The sequence below is a fragment of the Podarcis tiliguerta genome, assembly GCF_965153285.1.
Source record: "Podarcis tiliguerta genome assembly, chromosome: 8".
Classification (NCBI taxonomy): Eukaryota; Metazoa; Chordata; class Lepidosauria; order Squamata; family Lacertidae; genus Podarcis; species Podarcis tiliguerta.
The window spans coordinates 35005994-35024799 of NC_139541.1; the positions used below are offsets into that span (position 1 = coordinate 35005994).

Consider the following 18806-nt stretch of genomic DNA (forward strand, 5'->3'; position numbering starts at 1 on the left):
TAGTCTAAACAGGAAAACGAACTCCATATTCCCTGCATATGAATGCACCTTCAGAGATGGAACCATAGTCATGCTTGCCACCCACTGAAATAGCTGGCACTCAGATCATCCAATGAAGCTGAGTGTTGGGCCAGCAAAAGGAAGTACTTTTTCACATAGTTGCAGAACTAAACTATGGAACTGACTACCACAAGACGTGGTGATTGTTGCTAATGTGAAGAGCTTTTAGACGTATTCAAAAAATTCATGGTGGATAAGATTATCAATAGCTAGTAGCTGTGATCACTATGTTCTACCTCCACTATGTGAGGCTGTATGTTTGTGAATGGAGGGACGCGGGTGGTGCTGTGGGTTAAAGCCTCAGTGCCTAGGGCTTGCCGATCGAAAGGTCGGCGGTTCGAATCCCCGCAGCGGGGTGCGCTCCCGCTGTTCGGTCCCAGCGCCTGCCAACCTAGCAGTTCGAAAGCACCTCCAGGTGCAAGTAGATAAATAGGGACCGCTTACTAGCGGGAAGGTAAACGGCGTTTCCGTGTGCAGCTCTGGCTCGCCAGAGCAGCGATGTCACGCTGGCCACGTGACCCGGAAGTGTCTTCGGACAGCGCTGGCCCTTGGCCTCCTTGAGTGAGATGGGAGCACAACCCTAGAGTCTGTCAAGACTGGCCCGTATGGGCAGGGGTACCTACCTTTTATGTTTGTGAATACTACTTGCTAGGGATTGCAGGTGGGGAGAGGTCTGTGGCTTTCAGTTCCTGCTCGTGGGCTTTTCAGAAGCATCTAGTTACCTAATGTGGGAACAGAATGCTGGGCTAAATAGGCCTTTTGTCTAAGATGGCTGGGCTCCAGCCCTCATCAGCTGTAGCCAGCATGACCAAAACCAAGAAGGGTGGGAGTTATAGTCCAACAGCCCCTGGAAGCTCACAGGTTCTTCACCTCAGCTATAATATGAAAGGTGCTCAAGCAGACTTTCCTTCTCCCTCCCGCCTTTCCTCTTCCAGTTGATGCTCAACATTAAGAACATGGGAAGAGACGGGTGGATGAGGCCAAGTTCCCATCAATTCCAGCATCCTGTTATTACAGGTGCCACCCAGGTGGCTGTGGGAAACCTGCAGACAGAACCTGAGCACAAGAGCACCTGGCATTCTGAAGCATTAGTGCCTCCAACTATGGAGGCAGAGAACAGCCATCGTGGATAGTAGCCATTGATAGGCCTTCTCGTCCACAAATTTGTCCATTTCTCCTCTAAAGCCATCCAAGTTGATTACCATCATTCCCTCCTGTAACTCAGTGACTACTGAGCATGCTCAGTTCTCATGTTGTTTTGCCCCATTAGGCATTTTTATTGTCGTCATATTTCTGCAAATCTTGAAGTTCTCCCAAACACATCCCTTCTTCTTCTTCCCCAGTGATCCCCTTCTAATTTAAATCCTCTTGGCACTCACCACCTGAGTTTGCTGTTGTGGGAGTGATTATGACTGTTGGCAAAGAATTATCAAGTAGCATGAGCCGAAACCAGATTTGCAGAGAGAATGGCAGCTCCCCAAATTGCTGCACGCCCTCCAACATTTATCTGATGAAAATAAGGACAGCCCATTCCATAATGATAATTTTACTATTTATACCATTCCATAATGATAATTTTACTATTTATACCCCACACATCTTATTGGGTTGCCCCAGCACTCTGGGAAGCTTCCAACATATACAAAAGCATAATAAAACAATACACATTTTAAAAAATTCTCTATACAGGATTGCGTTCAAATGGCTTGGGGATTGAATAACTCCATACCCTCCAACATTTCTCCAATGAAAATAGGGACATTCTGGGATCAAATTAGAAACCGAAACAGTTTCTCTAAATTAGGGCCATCCCTGGAAAATAGGGACACTTGGAGGGTCTGCTGCTGTCAGCTTATAGAGATCAAATTATTCTCTCTTCACATCTCTCCCTAGAATGGCAGCTTTGCCCTTTCTGATAGCTTGACTCATGGAAATCAAAAAGGAAACCACCAGCAATGTTTTTGAAGAAATAATGCTGTGCTTTTTCCTCAATAAAGAATGACAGATTTGATTTACGGTAAGCTGGCGGCTGCCTGCTGAACATTTAGAACACACCCTTTTTTATCTGCCTACCTGGCATGCATATCTTGGAGCTTGCCCAGACATAACACAAATTATTGTTTGTAGTGTTAATGACACGCTTGTGGTCCTTTTAAATAATCTTCCACTTTGGTCTCAGTGTTCCGTGGAGGAATCTATTAGCTTGGGTGTTGCAGAAGTGGATGGGGTTGCCTTGAGGTACACCTTGTGCAACCCATGTCAAGGTAACCCAGCTTAGGTGGCACCATTAAAAATTATTTTGAGTGCAGGAGTCAGTAAACAACTGTAGCTTCTCAGGATGTCATTCTCAGTCAGGATGGGTTGATGAAAACCTATTGCGAGTTTTATAGAAACCAGCATGACCTGACCACACTGTTGGCAGGAGGACCTGGGTCAGCCCAACCTAGGGTGAACAAGGTTTTTATATGTTATAATGCCATTGGTGCTTTCCAGTGGGTGTGGCAGAATTCCAAGCATTCTAACCAATGACAAAGCTGCTTTTAATTGTACAAGCTTTCCATTAAATTGTCATTTGCCAGTTTCTGTGTTTCCACACATTCCAGTGTGGCAATCAATTGGAGGGCTAGTGATTTCGGGCTTTTGACTATTTCTGCTCAAAATACGTAGACCAAAAGATCCTCACAGAGGCTGCTGCTTCTGCCTCTTGCTTGGATTGGTTTATGGGTGATCTCACCTGATCAGAAACCATTTATTACGTACTGCTCAAATGACACAGCTGCATTCACTGACTGAGTGGAGGGCAACTGGTTTAGTGTTTGCTGGCCTCGCTCTGCATACTCATACGTATAGAGAGTTGTTAATTGAATCAGAAAACCAATTAAAACTGAAATAATTTAATGAAGTTAGAGAGAATGTAACAAATTGGTTGCAATATTTTCAGTTAAATGAAGTATTTAAGAAGGATAAAAAGATAGGATTACCATATGAAATTTCAACTTTTCAGAGAGAAATAATAGAAAATGATACGAAATTAATATCAAAAATGTACAATCTGTTGTTAGAATGGGAAACGAAAGATGACGAGGTTAAATCAGTTATGATTAAATGGGCACAAGATGTGGGACACAATATCCAGATGGAGGAATGGGGAAAACTATGGAAAAAAATGAGATAAAATTTGCAGCATGTGTGGCGATTAAAGAAAACTATATGAAAATGATGTATAGATGGTATCTAAAGGTAAAGGTAAAGGGACCCCTGAACATTAGGTCCAGTCGTGACCGACTCTGGGGTTGAGGCACTCATCTCGCTTTATTGGCTGAGGGAGCTGGTGTACAGCTTCCGGGTCATGTGCCCAGCATGACTAAGCCACTTCTGGCGAACCAGAGCAGCGCATGGAAATGCCGTGTACCTTCCTTCCAGAGTGGTACCTATTTATCTACTTGCACTTTGACATGCTTTCGAACTGCTAGGTTGGCAGGAGCAGGGACCGAGCAACGGTCGGGGGGGATTCGAACCCCCGACCTTCTGATCAGCACGTCCTAGGCTCTGTGGTTTAACCCACAGCGCCACCCACGTCCCTAGATGGTATCTAACGCCAGTTAAATTAGCAAAAGCATAAAAAATAAAATAAATAGCAAAAATGTACAAAACCAAGGAAAGCAAGTGTTGGAAATGTAAAACAATAGAAGGGACATTTTTCCATGTGTGGTGGGATTGCAAAATCATAAAGAAATATTGGGAAATGATTTATAATGAATTGAAGAAGATGTTTAAAATAACCTTTGTTAAAGAACCAGAAGCTTACCTACAGGAGTGGACTTACCAAAATCTCAAAAGAACTTATTTATGTATGTATGCAACTACAGCTGCAAGGACATTATTAGCACAATATTGGAAAGAAGAAGGTGTCCCAACTAAAGAAGATTGGCAAGTTAAATTAATGGAACATGCTGAAATGGCAAAATTGACAATGAAGCTAAGAGGAAGAGACGACAACAAATTTAAGGAAGAATGGAAGATGTTTATTGCATATATACAGAAGCATTGTGCACAGGTTAATACATTAGCAGGGTTTTAGAATTACTTGTAATTTTGTATGAATGGATATTAAGTAATTTAAATGGTTCTCAAATTTTACAATGGACATGTGGTACGTTGATTAACAATGAAACCAAGGAAGGGACTAGGGGGAAGTCAATTTTTTTTTGGTATTGTTTCTTAATTTTATTTTTGTTATATTTGGAAAATTAGTAAAATGTTTTTAAAAAGGAGTTTCAGTTCAGCCTAACTCAAGAGAAAAAGGTATCAAAAATAGTAGATAGGAGGTGCAATGTACAGAATAGAGAGGGTTTCTGCCTTAAATCTAAACATTCCCCTCTTTTATCCATCCAATGTGTTTATAACACATGAAATGCAAGATTCCCAACATTCACAAGGCAGCTAAATAGCCTGACACACAAATGACTAAGTCAGGCAGTATCTGCCTACAAGTTCTTGTTTGCTTTCTCTGCTGCTCTGAGAGCGCTGGGCATGTCTGAGGTGCTGAACATTTTCCTTATGCAAAAGTCATAAAACCAGAGAGGAGAATAGCAGAAGATGAGAAGGTATTTGTAAGCATTCTTGCCTGGAGTGTATAAACCACATGGGCGCTCTGCCAATAATGCGTGTAAAACATCACAAAGCACAGGAGAGAGATCTGACACAGAAAGAAATTGCATGGCATTGAGAGCCATCTTCAGCCTGAGGATGTATTCTTCACCATAATCTTGCTTCACATCAGGCATGAGATTCTCAAGAAGGGTCCGTTCTTCCTTATTCCAGATCTCCGGAGTTCCCTGGATACCTGGAAGACAGAACAAAACACTGCTGAACATCTAGGCTTCATAATAGGACATCAGGTGTTCTGATGAAAATAAAATAACTAGAAAAAGAGGAATATGGGGTTCCTAAAGGAACTACCCCAGGTGACAGATTGGAACATATGCATGCTAGATTAGGGATGTAATCCGAATCCTGGTACCAGTTGGTTCCATGGACTCAGTGCCCATACCATTTTGCTTCAGTTCTCATTTTGCTATTTTTAATCATTCCCAAGCTGGTCCTTTAGCCTTTTGAAAATAATATTATTGCTTACATTTTTTTATGATGACAACTCAATGAGCTGGCAGTTGCCCACTGAAGTATATATCTTGCCTCAGGGTTACTGTCTGTTCAAGTGACAATGAGGAGGTGATGGACACACACATAAAAAAATGGAGTTACCGCCCTTTTGTCATTTCTGAATGCATATTACATTTTCGCATGTATTAATAAGCATAAACTGGATGGTAGGAAAAATGACCATTTATTATAATGTCATAATGATCAATGTTCTTATAAAAAATATCTGCATACATCTCACATTTTGATGCACACAAAATACAAATAAAGCTCATTTTTTGGTTACAGTAATAAATTCCACATTAAGATGTAGGACAATGACAGCCCTTTTTGTGTGTGTTTGGCAAAGTCATGGTGGACAGAAAGGTGAGAGAAATGTTAACGATAAAACAATGGATGTTAATGGTGGTTAATGGCTAAGCTAATTGCCTCAACAGTAAATCAATGAGGCCCAAACTGAAGCAAATACACATTTCAGCAGTGCCCAGTTAGCAGACAGTGAAGATAATGAGAGTAGCTGACTAAATCATATAGGAACAAATGTCCTATTCTAAAAATTCTTAAGAAACACAAACACCAGTATTGGTGAAATCTGCAGAAAGTCACTGCGATTAAGGTTCTTCGTGGAAAGCCCTTTTAAATGTGTTGTGGGTGGGGAAAGAGTATTGGTTTTCTTTTGTCCTTATTTTTATTATGTATAAATGAGTATATCTATATAATGATTTATATATATTGTACTTGTATGTTGTGAACCACCCCATCTGTGGATAAAGGGCAGTATACTACTACTACTACTACTACTACTACTACTACTACTACTTTGCAAAGAGAGAAGACAAGTGTGCTATGGGCCAGTTTGATGCTCTGTCTGCCTAGAGTGAATTCCACCACTTTCCCTATTCTAGTTCTAATCTCTGAGCGAAACAGATACTGTCCAATCTCCCCCTTGAGTTTAGGAAAGTCAGCTGATACAGGGCAAGGCTTATTTGTGATATGGACAGATATTCAGCCATTCACAAGAGCCACCAAGGAACAAATGAACCAACTGAAAAAGGCCACAATGACACACAAATCCATGGGGACTGTGCTTCAGAAATGAATGAACATCTTTTCAATCCATATTATTCTGTGTGTGTGTGTGTGTGTGTGTGTCTCTGTGTGTGTGTGGTCTCAGGAGCTCCCTGGATAGTTGAAGACTAGTTCACTTATTTATAAATGCTATTATAAAAATTTTGTCTGGGAAAGTGATGGCATGCTTGGACTTGATGTGTGCTGGTTTAATTATCCTCTGAGTCATGCACACAGGTTCCAATTTGCCACCTCAAGACAAATGCTTCAAAAACATAATGTGGAATGAAAAGATCTATTTCAGGCAGGACGCAACCATGATAGATTATCCGGCTAACCACATTTCCTTTTGCACATTTTAGTTCACAGGCTATTCAAAGACATCATACCTTGGCAATAAACCTTCTCAAACAAATTACTGTATTTTTCACTCTATAAGATGCACTTTTTCCCTCCTAAAAAGTAAAGGGAAATGTGTGTGCATCTTATGGAGCGAATGCAGACTGCACGGCTATCCCAGAAGCCAGAACAGCTAGAGGGAGCGCTCCCTCTAGCTGTTCTAGCTTCTGGCTTAGCCGCGTGAAGCCTCCGCAGGGCACGGGGCCCTTCATGTATGCATCCCAGGCTCTGGTCAGCTCTCCTTTTAAAGAGCTGCATGAAGCGTGTGTGCGGCTCTTGGGGGCTTTTCCATGAGGGAGAAAGGCAGCCCATCAGTGACAGGCTGCCCTTCTCCCTCCTTGGGGAAAAGCCTGCAAGCACCGCACACACGCTCCTCACGGTTCGTGAATGGGACAGCTGACCAGAGCGTGGGATGCATACAGGCTCTGCTCAGCGCTCCCTTTAAAGAATTTTTTTTCCTTGCATTCCCCCTCTAAAAACTAGGTGTGTCTTATGGAGCGAAAAATACGGTAGCTGCCTGGTTAGAATCTAATAAGCCCAAGTTGTTTTGGGGTGTCTTCCCTTGACCTCTAGGAAACTGGCATTTATACAAGAAGACAACCCTTTGAGGCCAGCCACCTCTGTGGAAGGGGAAATAAAAGTCTGCCCCTTTTGAGGATGATTGATGAACTCTTAGAAGTGTTGCCCTATGCAACCTATCACTAAGATTCCACCTGGGACCCTAAATAGCGAAGTACAGGCTTTGCACATTCCTGTGGGAGACACTGGTGTTTCTGTGCCATTCATGGTTTTGGCTGACTCCAAGGAGGTCCCCCCCGCCCATCGTGAGCTAGTTAACCAGGTGAAGTACCAGCAACTTACATGTCTTGAAGCCTGATGGATGAAGCACAGATACTTTAATGCCCCATTTGGAGAGCTCTTGCCTCATGACTCCAGAAAACATGGATAGGGCTGCCTTGGATGCACCGTAGGCAGCAAAGCCTGGCATGGGGATACCTCCTATGGGAGCAATAAAAACAGTCTCCTGAGACTGAAGGATTATCGCATAGCTCAACGTTAGCTATAGCCTGCATGGAAATTCATATTCATTTTTGTGTACATTGCTCCTAATGTACACATTTCTGTACCCAATTTTGCCCAACATATGCATTATTTACAAGCAATTTCACACCAAAATAATATGTTGCTACACATTTTTAAATACACATCCTTTGGTTGGAGAGCTGCAGGGCAAAATTTAGGGGTTGTAAAGGCTAGATAGTCTTCACTTTGTCTCTTGGTTTGGGAGGTGTGAAAAGAGGATGGTGAACTTGATAAGCCTTTGGTCGGCTCCAGCAGTTATTTTTTTGGAATGGAGAATGTCTCCAAATTTTAATTCAGAAAGCTGTACCTTTGATTGTTGAAGCTCTGAATGTACTTGTTTGAATGCACACCAGCAGGAAGGCAATAACTCTTCTCTAATTATCTTATTGAAAATTTTCCAAAGAAGCAAGATAGATGGAACGATAAGCGTTTCTGCTTTATTAGCAGCCTATCTCGGTTTTTGTTCTCAGGAGATACGTGCTAAATCCAAGTTATCCCCCTTTAACTTGCTTAGCTACAGTAATTCCAATACTGAGGTCAGATTGACTTCGTAAAACCTCATTGCTATGTACTCCGGTGAGCAGGGACTGCGTATAATGGAACAAAAGGGCAGTGACAAGAATGCACAGAAGGGTAAAGTAAAGCCCTGTTTCTCCTGCAACAGTGACTGTTGTTGCAATTGACACAGATGGAATTGGTGTTGCACAATGGCTATGACCCAATCTATGGTATGGGGAGATGCATGGTCACTGCCAATCCAATCCACGTGTCCCCAGCAATACGTAGTTGACATGAAACCATTGCATTAAGATTTTCCCTAGGGATGGGTTTGCTCTGTTCCCTTCAATTTATTGTTCTAGTGTTCACTCTGTTCTGCATCACACTCCACCCAAATTCTGGTTTAACTGGGAGAAAGTCTTAACACTAATTCCTAGACCAGAACAGGCAATCTGTCACACATCTGCAGATGCTCATATTAATGAAAATAAGATTAAGATGCATTATGTTATGGGAAATCACAAAAATGTGTACATTTTGCAAAATTGCATACAAACGTATGTGTATTATGAGAAATTTGCCCTAACATATTGATGAATTTTCATGGGGGCTTTTTAAAATGATGTGATCTGTTATGGAAATGTGGAGAACTGATTTTAAGGCTGGAAAAATCAGAAGCTGAAAGAGACCTACAGTGGCATATTCATTCATGTCTAATGAAAACTTACACTAATAAAACACTGCAAAAAGGCCAATCTCAGCGTGACTCAATCAACATTCTTTTTTCTTTGTGTTTTAAGGTTATAGCCCTTGTGCACTGATAGATCACCAATCTTGATAAGGGCTTTTTTTTTTTTTTCAGCCGGCACTCACCAGAACTCTGTTCCAGCTCCTCTCAGGTGGGCGCCATTGCCATTATAAGAGAGCAAGGGAGGTGTGCATGGTAAGTTCTGGCACCAATTTTTCTAGAAATATAACACTGATCTGGATGCATCTGTACAAACAGTTTGCTTGTTGCTGCAGCAATAACAATTAATACACATAACTTTTGTATTCAATTTTGCCTGATATTCACATTTTTTGCAAGCCGTTTCTCCAGATATAAACACATTTTTGTATGTTATTTCCACTAAATTATGCATTCCCCCCGATTTTCTCTAATATGCACTTGATGGCAAAATTTGGAGAAGCACAATTTTCAAGGATAGCTGTATTTCTGTTGATGTATACTTCTGGAAATACATCTTCTGGAAAAATGAGGCAGGTTCCCATTATAATGCAATCCCAACTACATTTTTCATGATCTCTACAAGTACACACATACAACAGGAAGTTAGTCAGTGAGTTTGTGGATATTTTGGTTACATATTTATCAGCTTGTTGTTCCAAATGCTCTGCAGTTGGCTGTTTTCTCATTTTGCAAAACCGAAAGTGATGCTGACACTTTTGACAAACCGGATTTTTTCACCTGCTGAAATTGATGAATACATACGCCATTCGGCTCAGCAATTGGACTCCTGCCATTGCTGGAGATGGAGCCTAAAGCAACAGACAGGAGGCGAAGGAACATTTTTAACAAGTTTCCAATTGCCTCGCTTTACCCTGTCTTCATCAATCCCGACCGTCAGGAAGGAAACCTTGTAGTCTGAAGAGATTCCAACACAAATTTCCTTGGCTCGCGGACAACAGTGCCTCGAGCAAGTCATGTTTCCATTATTTCAAATGTTTAACAGGCCCCCAAAGAGAAGTGAGATTTCTAAAAGATGCATAATGCGCTGTTCCCTATTCTGTAGGAACACATCTCATAATGTTATCTTCTTATGGCTCTGAAACAGGGTCCACTTTTAAGTAATATGTTTGGAAAAATAGCTACATTGTCTTTATTGGAACTGTCAAAAAATTAAAGCTAAGGACAATTAATGTCTTTAACAGTATGTATCAGGGGTACGGAAGCTCTGACCTGTGCAAAGGTAGATCTAGGGGAGCATGAATGGTGCAATTGTACTGGGTGCAGAGCTTATGGGGCACCGGAGGGGATGCGGGAACTATGACATCCAACAGAAGGCGAGAGGCTTACATATAAAAATAGGAACTGCCGAAAACATAGAAAAAACTATCATTTTTTAAAAAAAATGTTGTTAGACTTAAAACTATATACAGTGGTACCTCAGGTTAAGTACTTAATTCGTTCCGGAGGTCCGTACTTAACCTGAAACTGTTCTTAACCTGAAGCACCACTTTAGCTAATGGGGCCTCCTGCTGCCACCGCACTGCCGGAGCATGATTTCTGTTCTCATCCTGAAGCAAAGTTCTTAACCTGAAGCACTATTTTTGGGTTAGCGAAGTCTGTAACCTGAAGCGTATGTAACCTGAAGCATATGTAACCTGAGGTACCACTGTACATATACAAACTCTATTAAAACTACACAAATAATTCCAATAAAAATAGCCTGGCACCAGCCCTTTCATGAACAAAAAAAAAATTAGCTGGAACAAGAAGAGAACCAGTCGAGCTTCTCTCAGGAGGGAGTGCCAAAATCTGCGAGCAGTAAAACAATCACACTATTAATATTAATCATCATCATCACACTAGTCATATGAAAGAAGATGTAAGTTAGATGAATTGGCCTTTGCTGCTACCTTTGTGTGGTAGAACATTATGTTGCCTGATCACAGCTATGCTAAAACCTCAGATTTCTCAGTTGTTTTTCTATGGGGAGCGGGGAAGCCATCTTTCTCCTCTTGGTGGGGGGAAAGGAAGTTGAGCCCTGTGTTTGAGTCTAACCGTGAAGGCTGTGGTCTCCATCCCAGCAACCACCACTTCCAGACTAGACAGTTATGTGGAAGCCTGCCCTAGTATGCTCTGTCCTAACTCCCATCCATTCAATCTTGACTTGCACATTGTTGTTACTGTTTTTGCTGGAGTTTTCAACTGGGAATCCTCCTACACTGGGCATCTGCGACAGGAATAAAGACAGCAGGATGGTGAGCAGAGAACAGCCAGCCTAGAATAGCAAGCCTGTAAATATATGAATGGCATGAACATATTTTGTTTGACTCACCTGCCATGCTTGAAATGTTAATAAGCCTTCCTTTGGACTTGCGGAGCAATGGCAAGAATGCTTTTGACAGTTCAACGGGACCGAAGAAATTGACATCCATGCACTGCTTGTAAGATTCCATAGGGAGCAGTTCGCCATCTCCCGGGAGACCCAGGACCCCAGCATTGTTGATGACACCCCAGAGATCTGGCAAGGAAGAAGGAAACAAGGCTATACAAATCTGACAATTTCAGCTGCTCTCACTTTCTCATTTTTTCCATTCTCCGGTTCAGCACCTTTGTTCGAGATTTTTCTAAAAAAAGAAAGTCACCATGAGAATTCATCAGGATTTTAATTCAAATTTCTCATAATATACAATTTTTTGCACACATTCCTGCCTAATATCTACATTTTTTTGCAACACAATTTCCAGTAACGCAATGTATTTTTTTGCAAGGAGGTTTAACTAATACATGACTTTTATGCCTATTGTACCCTACTGTATGCATTATTATATACATTAGTTGGCTTACACGGCTGTAGACCTACATTGAAAAACGGAAAAATGCAAATTTCAAAAGATGGCTGTGGTACCATTTGCATGTTGGTTTGGAAAGTGCCAAGCAACTAATGTCTATAAAATACATTAGTGGAAAGTCTCCACAAAACACAAAAATTAATGAGAATATCATACAAGAATCCAGGGATATTTTTTTCAGCTGGAGCTCAGCTCTGGCAACTCTTAGGTGGGTGCCATTGCCATTCTAAGAGAACAAGGGAACAGTTCATGGTGAGCTCTGGCACCTCTTTTTTCTAGAAAATCAGCACTGAATACAGGGATATGGCTTTGCAAAAATGTGTATATCAGGCAGAATTGCATATCAGGATGTGTATATAGTGAACAATTTGCACTAAAATGCTTGCAAATTTCCATGAAGACTTAAAAAAACCCCTCAGAGAAACCAAAATGGACTGATCAATCCATCCCTCACGCTGAATTGTCTCCAAATATGCAGCAGATATATGTGCTAATTAACAGCAGCCTTTGACCCAAAGATGTTGAAATGTCAATATCTGAGAACATCTTGACATATAGCAATCCATTTGATAGTTGATTTGACAACATCTGACTGCAGATGGGAGGAAGCAACAGGCAGCTGGTATCATTATTTAATTTCTATGCTGTTCAATGCTAAAATAGGTTTTTGCATGGTTTATGCTGAAATAGACTTCTGTGTGGTTTACAACGTATAACAACCCCTTGCACAGACTTTAAAATACAAGCATCCATTATTAAAGTACAGTGGTACCTTGGGTTAAGAGCTTAATTCATTCTGGAGGTCCGTTCTTAACCTGAAACTGTTCTTAACCTGAGATACCGCTTTAGCTAATGGGGCCTCCCGCTGCCGCCGCACGATTTCTGTTCTCATCCTGAAGCAAAGTTCTTAACCCAAGGTACTATTTCTGGGTTAGCGGAGTCTGTAACCTGAAGCGTCTGTAACCCGAGGTACCACTGTATTACTAATTACTGTGTTGCTTTTATAGGATTCTTTTATTGTTAATTTTAATTGAGGGCACTTTTATGTTTTAGTGGGACTGTTTCATGGTGCAGTCTAATAATGGATGCTTGTATTTTAAAGTCTGTGCAAGGGGCTTTTATGTATTTTATATAATACGCAATGCATTTGTGTGTGTAATTTTCATGAATCTATGTATTTTTATGGACACTTTAGCCCAGCACGTGCTTTTTTTGTGTGCATTGCATGGCTGCAGAAATACAGTATACTGCAAAGTGCAGAAGAAAGGTAAATTTCAAAGGCTGGCTGTGCTTTGGTTACATATTGTGAATTATGTTGGCTCAGCTTTCAGATAATAATAAGAGCCTGCTGGACCAAGTCAATGGCCTACATAGCCCAGCATCCGCTTCTCACAGTGGCCAACCAGATGCTTCTGGGAAAGGAGAAAGCAGGATCTGACCACAAGAGCAGCCCTCTCCCCTCCTGCCGTTTCCAGCAATTGGTATTCAGAACCATTGCAGAAAATAGTCATCACTGATAGCCATCAAGAGCGCTCTTCTCCATGAATTTGTTGAATTCTCTTTTAAAGCCATCTAGGTTGGTGACCCTCACTGCCTCCTGTGCTGAAAAAGTACTTTCTTTTATCTGCCATCAATCTTCCAACATTCAGCTTCATTGTATGTTCATGTATTCCAATTGCAAACAGCATCTAATTTCTGCACCAAGTGGCATGTCAGATTTCGATACTGAAATAGGAGTGTTGGAATCCTGAGGCCTAGATCAACCAAGACAACATTTGAAACTTTGCAAAACGTCATTTCAGATCACAAGCAGCACCCACGAGGATTGTGTACACTCCCTTCACATACCTGCACCTTGCAACTTCCTTCTTACTTCAAGGTACGCTTCTTTAATCTGCACCGAATTAGTGATGTCTAGTTGCAGAACAGAAAGTCTATCTGAGCAGGACTGCCTCAGTTTTTCTGCACCAGGCCCTCTCTCATTCAGAACGGTGGCAAACACGGTGAATCCTAAACGGTCAAGGTACTTCGCCAATTCGTGTCCAATGCCACTATCGCTTCCTGTAAAAGATCACTTCTTCTCTTTATTTATGTTACTCATGGCCTTGACTTATAACCATCACAATTCTCAAAGCAGGATGCAATTATTAAAATAAACACAATCAATAAAGGAACAAAACTGCAAACTAAGCCACAAGCTAAATATTTGAGCTGGCAGTAGTACAGCACTCATTTATGTTTCCAACACAGCAGACAACGAGGCTGTATTTGTGTGTGAGAGTGAGTAAGAGAGCAAGCAAGCAAGCAAGCACAGTGGAGGTATAAGAAACCTTTTTCATGCCAAGACCTGCTTTCTGTCATGGGGAATGCCCTAGGAGATGCATGCCAAAGGTAGGTGGGGCTAGGGGGAAAATAAGACTTCATTCCAGCCATGCTACAGCCAATGGTTTCTACAGACACAACTCCACACTCATTTCTCCATCCTTCATCCATTCAAGACACAGAAAAGAAAGTACCTTCATGCAGTGCATGATTAAACAATGGAACTCACTCCTGCAGGAGGCAGTGAAAGCTGCCAACTGGGATGTCACTAGAAGGCTATTAGAGAAACTCAGGGAGGATAAGGCTATCAAAAACTCATAGCCACAATGGCTACATTCTACCTCCACTATGAGGAGATCACAGATGGGCAGAGTGCTCTTACACTCATGTCCTGCTTGAGGGCATCATTACACTTCAAATACAGACTTTTTCCCATTCAGGGCTCTTCTATGCTAACATTACTATTGCTTAGCATTTTTTTAACACAGCACTTTCTGCATTTCTTCACCATTGCTTATGCATCCCCGTGTGACTTGTTTTCAGATTGCTCTGGCCACTAAAGAAGGTACACTGTGCTCAGATGGTATCTGGAAGTCATTCTTTGCATACAGAAAAGGAACAATAAGGCGTAGCTGAGAGCTGATATCTCTAAAATTATGGGAATGTTGATTTGAGCGGTACAGGGAGTTGTGTGCTGGTGAACACCCATATTGTTCTGACTTATAGTAATACTGTTGTTCTGTACTTAAGTGAATGCTCAGTCAGGAAACTGGTTAGTCTCTTCTGATTCCTGGATCCAGCAAGGGTTAAAATCTAACTGAGGAACCCATTCTTGAATTAGCCAGGCAAGGGCCACAAACTCTAAGGGGTTCTAGGTGCTTATCGCATATTTGGTTGCCCTGGAATGAGGAACAGTGGAGACTAGAATTGCCATCTTTGGCTGGGCAAAATATGGGACAGGTTGGTCAAAATAAAGGAGTGGGGGTGGGGGGCACATATACTTTCAAGGGCACCACATCTTCCCACCTTTTGTGGAGGGGGGTTCCCTGCATTTGGCCTCTGGCGCTGCTATTCCCCTTGACTCATGTAGACGGGCAGGGGACAGGGGTAGATGGCTGGCTTCCATGGGTGACGAGCCACAGCTCCAGCCCCTTGCCCAGAGGAAAAGGGGGAAGGAGTAGTTGTCAGGTCAGGGCGGTGGAAGGGGCCAAGCGGCGGTGGACCTGCACAATGCTAGACCGGTGGGAGGCAGCTGAGGAGTAGCACCAGTGAAAGGGAACGAAGGAGGGGACATGGGAGGGACAGGAAGTCATTCCCTCCCCCTGATGCAGTCTTGAGTAAAATCCTTCCACTGAACTTGGAATTAGCTTTAGGGGGGGAATTCCCTGCTGGTCTCAGTGAGAGATTTCCTCCCAAATGCAAACTACAGCTTCAGAAAGAGATGTTCCTGAAGGCTGCAACAGGGGAAGAAAATGGTTAAATCTACCCTCTATGCTCAGGTGGGAGAATTTAAATTCGCAAAGTGTTGTTGGTGGGGGGAGGATGTGGGCCTGAAGTTATTTTGGGGGCGGGGTGGGGGTCAGGAACTCAATGTAAATGACAAATGAATGAGGCACTTTAATAATAATTGGGGGGGGGGGTGAAGACGAATAAAAATGTGCAGATATCATCTTGTAAAGCATGAGTAATCTAGAGGGTGGCTCAGATCAGTTTTTAAGCCTATGTCTTCTGAATAAACCACTTGTTCTCATTCTCGCTGCTTGTCCCTTCTTGTATTGCATCTGCTTCAACACAGAACAGAACTTGGCTGGGACAATTACAATGGGAACACAGACTGCAGATGTGATTCTATTACTTGTTTGCCTAATTTGGTACACTTAGACTGAGGAGCGTCTCTCTGGACCTCTCCAACAATCTGGTTTACAGTTGTTAGTGACTCAGTGCCAACCTTTTAAATGAAGAAACAGAAAGATTTTTTTCCTGCACCTAACACTCCAAGATGAGCCAGGTGTTGCTGAAACACAGTGTGCCTCAACCTTCCAGCATAACGCAGAAAACAGGCATGCAAGAGCTCGTAAGTGAACATTGTGTTCTGTCTGCTGGTGTTCCTTGTGAATGACCCTTATTTATTTATTTTAGAAACCATTGATGGATTTTCCTTCTCTTTCCTCTCCCTCCCACCTCACTGGGACCAATGAATAGCAGTGTCCTTTCTTTAACAAGACACCCCACAGGCAAATAAATAACCTGCATCTGGGTGCATAGCATTTTGTCATTGGAAGCAGTTTTGCCACAATCCATCAAGACTGATGCACCATTTAAAGATCTGTGTCAAAAATGAAATTGTGCTTTTCCCCACTCTAAGGCTTTGCTTTATCCAAATTTGCAAAAAGTAAACCTAGGTTCTCTGTTAGCTACAGAACCACCAGCTCATTTTGAATAAAAAGCCCAAGTAGAAATTCCCCAACTCTGCCATCGTAACTCAATTCACAGTTCAGACCTCCAGTAATTCTCATGCTGTCTTGATGAATGCTTACTTAAGGAGTGAGAACATACACAGTTCTGTGCTGCTAAGAAGGTAGAAATTTCATATGGCTCCTGATTGGAGCAAACGGCCTGATATTTCTGCACCTGAAAGGCCCCCTGCCTGGAAAAGGATGGAGCAGAGAAATGGATGCTAATAAATAAAAGGGTGCAAGCCTTGGGGATGAGTCAGAACTGTGCTAATTCAGAGACGACTGAGTAATGTAAAAGATTCTCTCAAGAGCTAATGAAAGCCAAAGTTCTTCCTTCTCCTTACCTGTGATGAGTACTGCTTTGTGGTCCACAGGGAGCAGGGCTTGATCAGATGTGTAAATGCAGAAGAGGAAGCACATCAGCGAGAACAAACTCAAGCCCAGGTAACTTCTCAGCGTGGCGAAACACAGGACTCCTGAAGCAAGGAGCAAGAGGAGACCCCAGGAAAAGGGGGTTGCCTTCTCCACACAGTTCTTTTTGGCTCGGTAAAGGATTGTCCCTCCATAGAGCACCACTGCACCCATGTAGATCAACAGGGAGCTGTCAGCTTCAGAGTGGTGCATGGCAGCGGTCGCAGGCAGAAGACAGACAGGACTGCAACATCCAGGCACAGCAGAATAGGACAAAAAGAAAACGACCCCCTAGCAGTCTTCAGAATGCATGCATTGCTGTAAGGGGCTGTATCTTCTGTGCGAAGAGGATGAAGGGAGGAGGGGTCAGCTGCAGATGGGGTTGCGAAAGATCTTTAGGGACTTCAAGCTAGGAAGTTGCAAGAGCAACTGTCTCCTGAATGTATGTATGTACATACATACATACAGATAAGCGTGGGGTGGCTTATCTGAGCTGCTTGCCAAATAGGGCAAACCCCTATGACATTTCCTCTCACCTTTCTTTTTTCTTTGTAATCTTATTCCAAGAAGACTCCACCTTCTAAGGGACACACAGCTTGGGTAATGATTGACAGAGGCAGGAGGATAAGAGTGAACATGAAGCAGCACACCCCAAGGCATTTGACAGCTCTTACATCATTTTCAGGCTTACAGGTGTCACTCTTAAGAGGAAAAGTGGGGGTGGGGAGTGATGGATGGATGTGCATCATTAGTTTGGAGAGTTTCTGTGCTGTCCTTTGATGCTCACCTCTCAACTCTGCTTATTTCACAAATGCAAGAAAGGATGGATCTGTCTCCACATTTTTTTACAGCAATTTTGAAATTTTTTGTTGTTGTTAATCCTCATGAAAAAAATGTCATTGGTTTGGTGTGCCTTTCTCCCCAACATGCACATTTCTGAATGCATGTTATCCACACTTTTGCAAGAATTTTCTCTAACGTAATGCACTTCTATAAGTTGTTTTTTCCTTTAATGTATGCAATCTTATGTACATTTCTGGTACACACTGGCTGGCTGGAGAACTGTACTGCAAAATTTGGTGAAGGGTGAATTTTGAAGGAGAAAGATTTCACATATTGGTTCAAAAAATGTGAATTAGATGGTTTCCCATTAAAATACAAAAAACAACAACCCTGGATTTATCCACTATCCTTAATGCAGAGCTGTATCCTACTGAATTCTATGCAGAGTAGTCCCACTGAAATCAATGGAACTATATTAGGCATGCCCATTAATTGCAATGGGTCTGAGGAAAACTATAACTGTATTTAACCTACAGTGTCTGCTCCTCTACCAACTGGTTCTTAGCTGCTACAATGCTGCTTAATTAGCACGGACTGAAATCCTTCAAAGCAAGAGTGTTGTTCCTGCAGTTTTCCAGTTGTTGTTGGCCAATGGTCAGAGGATGATGGGAATTGTAGTAATATAAGAGGTAAGGGGCCTCAGGTTCCTGATACCAGGCTATACTTACTGGCAGTGGCTCTCTGGGGAAGGAATGGCAAAACTTTGACATTCCAGGTGCTGCTGAACTATAACTCCCATCAACCGTAGTAAGCATGGCCAACAATCAGGAGTGATGGGAGTTCTTGTTCAGGAACATCTGATGGGCCAACATTTTCCCATACCTGCTCTCAGGTTTTAGACAAGATTATTTCCCAGTCCTACCTGGAGATGTTGGGACCATGGTGGCTGGAGCTTATACAAGTTGTAGTCCGAAACATCTGGCG

General features: G+C 42.2%; 1 protein-coding gene across 2 annotated transcripts; it reads right to left on the reverse strand.

Annotated features, from left to right (window-relative positions):
• Window positions 1-4063: 4063 nt before the first annotated feature.
• On the reverse strand, window positions 4064-17610 carry HSD17B2 (hydroxysteroid 17-beta dehydrogenase 2). 2 transcript variants are annotated; one of them, XM_083451941.1, is made up of 5 exons: window positions 16973-17599; window positions 13699-13911; window positions 11334-11519; window positions 7552-7689; window positions 4064-4906 (listed from the first exon to the last, which is right to left on the reverse strand). In XM_083451941.1, exons 1-5 carry the CDS (start codon window positions 17250-17252, stop codon window positions 4548-4550), a joined length of 1176 nt encoding a protein of 391 aa, XP_083308067.1. In that variant the 5' UTR covers window positions 17253-17599; the 3' UTR covers window positions 4064-4547. The 2 variants fall into 2 exon arrangements, with proteins under 2 accessions (XP_083308067.1, XP_083308068.1); XM_083451942.1 differs by lacking the exon at window positions 13699-13911 and having other exon boundaries at window positions 16973-17610.
• Window positions 17611-18806: the final 1196 nt, after the last annotated feature.